General features: G+C 44.8%; 1 protein-coding gene across 5 annotated transcripts in view; it reads right to left on the minus strand.

The window, feature by feature from the left end:
- Nucleotides 1–8,958, minus strand: part of STARD9 (StAR related lipid transfer domain containing 9) — a 244,365-nt gene extending 235,407 nt beyond the window's left edge. For 3 of the 5 annotated variants that reach the window (XR_012159442.2, XM_073348593.2, XM_073348594.2), the window contains exon 1: nt 8,516–8,956. Coding sequence is in view for 4 of the 5 variants with exons in the window: in XM_073348593.2 (XP_073204694.2) it covers nt 8,516–8,562 (47 nt within the window). In the remaining variant the exon portion in view is untranslated. Of the gene's footprint in view, nt 1–8,515 lie in introns of all 5 variants that reach the window. The other 2 variants (XM_073348592.2, XM_073348597.2) reach the window with 2 other exon arrangements.
- Nucleotides 8,959–9,239: the final 281 nt, after the last annotated feature.

A 9,239-nucleotide genomic window follows, 5' to 3' on the forward strand; every position in this document is an offset into this window, starting at 1 on the left:
TCAAGTCCCCAGTTTTCTATGCCCATGAGTTTAAGTGTGGATCATGTGGATTTTCTGTAGCAGCCAACCAGCATGAGCCCTACATTTTGCTGGGCCCTATACAAAGTAATATACAGTGGTCTTATCATCGATGTGTGCTAACAAGGGTCCCACAAAAATACTGGGTTTCTCACAGTGTGGCCCAGACGCTTTCAGGCAGAGTAATGAGTTCCCATAACAATTGAAGTGGTGGAAGCGCCAGAGGTACTATAGACACAGCTTTATTTAAGTTAGCATGGTATAAAAAATGAGCAATATGTTTTGCCTTCTAAAAAATAATAATCAAAAACACTAACTAGCACCCCCCACTTCCCCTAATAAAGAATCTAGGGCAAAAATTAGACAGTAAGTTAATAAACCTATACTGAAACAGAAGTACTTAGTTAAAAGAGTTAAGACTGAAAGTGTGTTTCAATGGTATCCAGCTAATAATAAATAAAATATTTCACTTTCTTTATAAAAGTTATATACCTCTTAAAAAAATAATAATAAAAAATCCCAACCTCAGAATGTCTGGAAATAAACTGAGATTTCACCAGTTCCTTCTGCCATATAACACTTCAACATTAGCTATCACCATTCCAATTAGCTATCACCATGCCTACCCAACTTGTCTGCCTCCTAATTTTGTTCTAAAAAGGGAAATACAGTGTTAGAGGTGTACTCAGGTATAATTGTTACAAACATTTTTTTATGTAGCTTATTACAAGGGTAATATTTTGAAAACAAAAACCTAATTCCAGGGCACATTAAGTTACGTCAGCATTCTTTAAGTTTTCTCCTAGGATAATGTTTTGGTGCAGAAGAATACATTCATGAACAGAATTAGAATGATTAATCCATTTGCTGTTCTAAAATGTGTTGATTATAAACTGGTTTAGGTTTATGCAAGGGCACGTAGAAATTTTAAAGTTAAATCTTTTTAACTATATTCATATTTAATTATTATTAGTATTGTGGTCGTGTTTAGGAGCCCCAAGGATCCCACTGAGCTAAGCACTGTACAAACATGACAAAAAGATGGTCCCTGGCCCAAAAAAGCTACTATTTAGCAACTAACATTTTTTTAAAAATAGTAACGTTAATATTATACTATATTTAAAATCAAAGTTTTGAATACCAAGCAGGATCTTATGATCTCCCAGTACCTTATTTTTTTAACTTCGCATATTTTGTGAATTTTAAGGTGCACAATTTCTGAACCAACTTCAATCTCCAATGGTTTTAAGGTGCAGCCTCATGTAGTGTGCATTGCAGTAGTCTAATCTGCTTGCAAACTCCTAACCAGACACAGATGGTAAAGAGCTGACTGGGTCACTGCTGTAATATGATTGTCAAACAGCAGCTGTGGGTCTAAAATCACCGTAAATTGCAAACACTATTAACTAATAGCAGATGTACTCATACAATCAAAGGAGACAATACTACCTCTGCCATCTCCTCCAGTTGCTTTTCCCAACTCACCATCACTACATCACTCTTATCTGAGTTGAGCTTCAGCTACCTCACTCTCATCTATACCCCAATCTCAACTAAACAGTGGCTGACATGCTGAACTGCATCATCCAAATCAGACATGATATAAATATATAGTTGGTTATACTCAACATGCTGACAACACTGCACCCCATGCCTCCTTACTAACCCTCCCACCGGCCCCATGTACAAGTTTATCAGGAGGGTGACAGAATGGCATCCTGCGGCACCGCACACTTGAGAGCTCTTTAGGAAGCTTTAGGATGCATTCAGTCCGATGAAGGGAGCAGTAGCTCACGAAAGCTTATGCTCAAATAAATTTGTTAGTCTCTAAGGTGCCACAAGTACTCCTTTTCTTTTTGCCAAATAGTTACCTAACTATTTGCTCGACAGCAATCGAATGTTAGGATCAGGATTCCTGGATTCTGTTCCACCGAAGCCCAAGGGTTTCAGTTCTGGGTGATGGGGCTCAGGTTAAAGGCCCCTTGCCCGGGGCTGAAGTCCCTGGGCTTGGGATCCCCTGTCCAGGGTGGTGGGGCTTGGGCTTTGGCCCACCCCACCCAGGGTGGAAGGAGCTCGGGTGGGCGGAGCTCAGGTGGGCTCAGGCTTCAGTCCCCCCTCCTGGGGTCGTGTAGTAATTTTTTGTGTCAGAACAGGGTCGCAGTGCAATGACCTTTAAGAACCCCCTGGTCTAGTGATTACAGATGGGGTAAATCAAGTACATAAATTTGGCATATTCAATCTGAAAGCAGTGTGGCTGAGATCTGGATTGGTCATACCAGAGTCCTGGGTTTCATTCTCATTTCTGCCACAAATGACTTCAGGCACTCTCTTACCTATTTGTAAAATGGAAGGGGGAAGGGGATGAAACTTGCCTTTCTCTGATGGTCTGGAGTATGAAGCCTTACTCAATAGTACAGGTTTTGAAATACATAGAAATATAAACAGTGGAAGGGGTGAATTTAGAATACATGGCTTCATGGCACCCTCCCCTCAGCCAAAGAGTATCTGGACAGTGAATCTCTGACTACCCCTGCCACCTGGGAACATCTCTTGGCTTCGTGATCCTGTGTAGGGCTAAATTTTATAATTGTACTATAAGAATTGATGTAAACCTTGATTTCATTCTGCCAGCCACCCTTTTTGAATAACAGAAAGGAATAACCATCTGAGACTGGGATCCTGTTTCCCATATGCATTACAATTAGGACCTGTTATAAAGTTTAGTTAGTAAAAGACAGGATTTTGTTTTGTGTCTATGATAAATAAATTAGAGAAATGTTGAGGGCCTGAAGCCCCAGTGTGAATTGTTTTAGTTATAAGATTTAGCAAGGCTTAATTTACAATCTATTCTGTATACCTTTGAAGGTTTCTGTGAGAGACTGTTTGTGTGAATGAGGAATGCATGCATCAGGAAAAGATAAGGTGTAAAAGCCATCACAAATGTCCAGATGGTCAAGAAAAAGTAAGAGACTTGGAAACAGCAGGAGACAATCAGAAAATATCCATTGTATCCATGCTAAACATGTTAGCAGCACTGATGACCTCAGAGGTGAGGTAGGCACCCCTGAAGGCGAGACAATAAATAAATAACAGCAGAAAACCCCAAGATTAACACCACTTAAGGACTAATGATTATAGGATGACATTGCAAAATGCATGAACTCAAATGCGAATTTACAACTATAAAGATGGGGTGTTTTGCCATGGAACTCTGGGTTCAGTCCTGCAAAGACTTGGAGCATGAGATCGCGACCAACAGAACCCTGCTCCTCTTCATTCGTGCTCAGCCTAACTGGCCATTAGATTGACTTGAGCTACAACAGACTGGTAACTATAAAGACCATCTGCAGAGATGTATGTGTGTGTGTGTGTGTGTGAAGCATATGCTAACTGTTGTATTTACAATAAACGTGGCATTTTGCCTTATCCCTCTTATAAGATCCTATTGATACTATTTTATTAGGGTAACATTAATTGGTGGAGACTGTACAACAAGAAGTCTGAGTCTTCTAAAGTTTGAAATGTACCACAAAATCCAAGACACTTCAGAAGTCTACATCCAGTCCACGTCCCTCCTGATGTCCTTATCACTACATTTTCCCCCTAATCACCTACCCTCTTCATGTACACCCCTATGCCTCTGGCTCAACCAACTGCTGCAGCAGCTCAGCCTGAAATCAGCAGCAGGCCAGATTAACTTTGTAAACTTTTTAAAATAATTGTACATGTTGCTCTGCATACATATTAAAAAAAAAAAAAAAGCTGTACAGGTATGGCCCACGCTGTAACCACAGGTAACAGGAAAGGGCAAAAAGAAACCCAAGTCACCTAACCCCCCAACGGGAAAAACAGAACAAAAACAAAAAATACTGTGTCCTGCCACTGTAGGACAAACATCTCTGATCAGATTATTTCTCTGCCATGGCATAATGTATGGAGAACTAGACTGGGAATTGCTGCAGTTTGAAACACCGCCATCGCCACCAGGCAAATGCAGACAAATGATTATTTGCTCCATACAGAAGAGAAGGGAGCAAGATGAGGGAGATCTCTCATCATTGTGGTTTCATATATTTACTTATTACTAACTTTCATTCTTTTAGTCACCTTGACCCTCAGTTTTTAGGGAAGATCAATCTTGGTCTTAAAAAAACAATAATTATTTTTACTAAGCTGGTTTTGGAAGTTCAGAGTCCTCCCCTAGATGACCGTCTCATTTTCCTTCTTGATTCCTCTATATCACCATAATGGATGAGCCAGCTCCTAGCAGCAGAGGCTGCTTAAAGAAAAATGAGGGATTCACCCTACTGCGGCTGCTTCAGAGACCTGAATTTCAGAGACTTGGAAAAGGAATCTACTCATTTCATATTAGGTCTCTCCAGATCTCACAAAATAATTCCTCCACATAGTTTATGATCTCACTGAAGTTTTCCAAAAGTGCCAGTAAAATGTTTTCTAAGTATAATGCAGCTTCTTTGCTTTCACTATATTATACTTAAAAGCATTAAAACTTTGAACACTGATATTTTAGAATTAGATGTTTGTGTGTGAATATGCTGCCATATACCGTACAAGCCAAACCTCATGAGGGCAATAATAAATTATTTCTCATACATTTGTTTGATTTGTGCATGCTACATAATCTCCTGCGTACAGAGTAGGACATCAGACACAAGGCTTCCACAGGATCTGCATTTATTCATTAAGGCCTGTCTACACTGGCAAGTTTCTGCACAGTAAAGCAGCTTTCTGCACTGTAATTCCCGAGGTGTACACACTGCCAAGCCACTTAGTGCGCAATTTCTGTGCAGTTGCAGCGCTCAAAAAAAAACCCCCACCCCAACAAGAGGCATAGAGCTTACTGTGCCGGGGCTAAAGCGTCATGGTGCCAGCGTAGACACTGTGGTCGATTACAGCACTGCAATTGGCCTCCTGGAGGTGTTCCACAATGCCTGTTCTTGCCTCTCTGGTCATCGGTTTGAACTCTACTGCTCTGCCCTCAGGTGACCAACTGTCATCCCCACCCCATAAATTCCTTTGGAATTTTGAAAGTCCCCTTCCTGTTTGCTTGGTGATGTGTGCAGTGGCCTCTGTGCATCTTTCCAAGTGGCCATGCCTGCTCCACGCACCAGGTGATCCCCCGTTTGGAGCAGTCTGGACTAGCCAGCTTCCGCAGTGCAATTGCCACACGCTTCTCCAACAGCAGGGCAGCTCTCATTCTCGTGTCCTTGCACCACAGGGCTGGGGCGAGCTCATCACACAGTTCCATGAATGTGGCTTTCCTCATCCAAAAGTTCTGCAGCCACTGCTCATCATCCCAGACGTGCATCCCGATGTGATCCTACCACTTACTGCTTGTTTCCCAAGCCCAAAAGTGGCGTTCCACTGTGGTCAGCACCTCCGTGAATGCCACAGCAATTTCGTGTCATAGTTACTATGTGTGGCGAGATCAATGTCGTACCCCTCTTGCCTTTGTAGTTTAAGGAATAACACCACTGCCACTCGTGATGTGTTGGTCAGAGCGAACGGCATACTGGTCAACAGTTCGGGATCCATTCCTGCAGCCCAAAGAGGCAGAGCGTGCAGTACACAATCCACTGAAAGATGGTGCCAAATGGGGACGGAAGCACAGAGATTGCTGGGATGCAAAGCAACGCATCACGGGGCATTAGGACAGGGGACCCATGACCCCCTCCATCTTCCCACAACTCTTAGCGGCGGAAGAGGAAGAAATGCTCTGTGGGACAGCTCCCCAGAGTGTACCGCTCCGAATACTGTTGAAAGTGCTGCAAATGTGAACACGCTATTGTGCAGGCAGCTGACAGTGTGAACAGATCTCCCAATGGAAGACATTACAATTATTTGATGAGAGAAATGATGGATGAACTAGTAAAAACCACAACTCAACTTGCATTAAGGAATACCTAAAAAAAAAAAAATCCTTGTACACTCTGATAGAATTCTTTTTCCTAAATGAAGGTAGGGTTTGGGAAAGATGCCAGATTAGGAGCACAACTGAATTAAATCCTCCACCCAGTAAGTCAGAAACAGCACAGACAAGGGAAGTGTGAGATTATTCAGGTTGCTACACCCCGGTAAGAGGGGAAGATCACAGCCCCTGCCCATCCATTCCAATGGTGCTAATTGTCACGAATATCCACAAGCGAGCTGGGATGACACCACCAAATCATAACAGAGGTTTGGCAGTCTTTTTGGAATGTTCATTATGCAAGATACAAATGTATGATATATCACACAATGAAGTACAATGACAGATATGGTCAGATGCAGAGTGAAAACAGTTTCCAAACAATCTGGTCGAGAATTAAACTAAAGTCTTAAGGACTGGAGCCTTTCAGTCATTACCAACTGCCTACTATTACTTAGCCCTTACTTTTCATTTTTGGAAAGTGTCTGAACACCAAAGAAATAGCAAATACAAAGAATCACAGTCAGTAACATTAAAACAATACTATATTCTTCAAAGTCATAATTGGCCTTCTCCTGCTACTGCAGTTTTCCCCACAGTATAATAGCATGAATTAATGTCAGGATTATAATGTTATTTGGACATATATTTTAATTTGATTTTAAACAGGAAGGATTTCACTTGACAGTTGCTTTTGAGATAAGGACAAAAATGCATCCAAAAAAACTCGTAGCCTTCTTCCCTCCTCCCTTGCACAGACTTACAACGTAAACAAAAACTGCAAAGCTTATTTTATTCAAATCTTATTTTTACCTACCTTTTCCCTCCCTCAAACATCCGTGATATAGAGAAAGGACTTTCTTTTGCATTAGCTGAAGCTGAGAGCAAGTTTTTAAATTAAGTTATAAAGTCAAACAACATTTGTCAAGGCCATGGCAACACTTCCATGAATTTAAGCGTGAAAGATGTGCTACTATATTGTTGGTATAATGAATGGATTAGTTCTCAGGATGGGAAACTCTTCCAGAAACATCTTGTCTACAACCTAAAAGGGTTATTTATTACAGGTCAGTGAAGCCAAGAGACAACATGACAGACTCAAGTTAAAAAAAAAAGGCATCATCAAAACAAAGACTCAGAGCGGGAGCTCATGGCACTTTTCCATTTTTCTGCTATGCTATATTGCTTTTCTCCCTCTTCCCCTAAAACAGATTAAGTTACTAGCCACCCATATTCACACAGCTTCAGTACTTTCTTGCTCTCTTTCCCCTCCTCCCAAAACGTCCACAGTACACATGGTTTTGATTATACAGTGTATTATACACAAAGGTCAAGTTAGAAATCTGTTCTAACTACAGCATCTTCACTTTTGTGGGAAATGAACTTGCAATCACAGTATTGAGTGAGGTTATAAGATTTCTTTTGGAAGCAAACAAGCCCTAGGGAATGAGTAACATTCTGAACATCCGGCTTCTGCCTACCAGGGGGGAAAAACAACAACAACGAAGTGGGGCGGGGGGAAGGAATGGAAGAGGGAGGCTTCTTACAGAGACTGACAATTGCCCCATTTCTGTTGGGAACAAGTAAAATAAACAGCACCACTTTTTGTTTGTTTGTTTAAGACGATCTTCCAGGGACCTGGTGATCTAAACAGGACTATTTCAGTCATCTTCCTTGTCGCCTTACACGAAAAGAAATTCGGTTTTGAAAAGTTTCTTCAGATACAAACAAATGAATCGTAATCGAATACTGCCCCTTCAGCCACTACCATACTGAATATAAAATACCAGCGATTTATCTGTTAACATCCTCAAAGTTGCTAAAACTAGAAAAGCTAACGAGCTGCCATGTCACAGGATAATTAGCAAACAGTGCAACGGAAAAGAAATACAGTACAGCACATATAAATAAGAGGGGCGGGACACGCATTTCATGAGTTGGACTGGCTAGCAGAGCTTTACAGACAGGAAAGAAGACAGCGCGGGGGGGGGGGGGGGGAATGGTCTCCACCTTCACCTTCCAACTGATCATCCCCCTTCCTACCAGCCTCAATTAGTATTATTTGGACATTCAGGCGCACAGAATATCTCTTAGACACTCTCATGCTTCCCCGTGGACCCTCATTCAATTCCTTCCTGACTTGTTGGATCTACATGATTGCTTCCCTCCGCTAGCTATACCGTACCGTATATAGATACGTACGGACACCATATACATCCACTCTTCGTAAGCACTTAAGCAGCACACACACATACACACACAGGCATAGCGTGCACACCTACACCGCTGAAGGGCCTCCTACAAATCTCTCCCCTTTGGAGCGGGGCCCCAGTCGGCCTCCGGTGCTAGGAGTACGGCCGAGGGTTACCCCGTTAGAGAACACAGAAGACACGCGGGCCACCCACGCAATGCCCCCGTAGGGCACACCTAGGGCGTGGGACAGGCACAATCCCGCGGCTCACGCGTGCAGCCCAGCCTAGCACCCCCTTGGGGCGCCCGCGCGGCACACGGACCCAGCCTCTCCACCCCGGGCGCTGCCCCGGCCTCGCCCCACAGCGCCCCCCGTACCGTTTGCTCAGAGGCCGAACCCGGAGGGCCACCTTGACGTTCGCCATGTCCCGCCGCAGCTACGCTGGGGAGACGCCGCGGCCAGCCGGCCACGCCGCACCCTCGCTGCTCCCCGGCTCTCGGGGCTCCCCGCTGGCCCCAGAGCCACAGGATTGGCAGGCGCGGTCCCGCCGCCCAGCGCAGCCCTCGGGGCTCGGGCGGGGCGGGGCGGCGCGGGGGGGAACCTCGCGCGTCCAGCCCCGGAGCTGGAGATGGGGCGGGGCGAGCTCGGCCTCCCCTGTGCTGAGGGGGACGAGGCTGGTGCGTTGCGGGTCCGCTGCTCAGAGCGACGGTAAAACAAGGGCTGCTGGGCTGGTCCGCTCCGCTCCGCCCCGCCACTGGCTAGCGCAGCCGCGCCCGTTGTTCTTGCCGAGGTCGGAGCGGGGATTCCCCGGGGCCCGCTGCACGGGACTGCCTGAACCGTGCGTGTGGGTACAAACCAGGCGCTGCGGCTGGACGGCGTGGGGGAGGCGGGCCAGGCCTCGCTGGCAGGAGCCTTTCCACCGCAGGAGCGACGGCTTTAGTTTTCAAGCAGGTCTTTTATCACCCTGCTGTTCTGGCTGGCGACCTGTACCTGCTGTGGCAGTGATCACGCTGCGTGTGAGGACAGGTCCGCCTTAGGTATTGTGAGGGGTGGGGTGAATTGTGGACAGGGCACCAAGACTGCCAGCATGTGAACATATTT

Source organism: Lepidochelys kempii, chromosome 6 (genome assembly GCF_965140285.1).
Source record: "Lepidochelys kempii isolate rLepKem1 chromosome 6, rLepKem1.hap1, whole genome shotgun sequence".
NCBI classification, from domain to species: Eukaryota; Metazoa; Chordata; order Testudines; family Cheloniidae; genus Lepidochelys; species Lepidochelys kempii.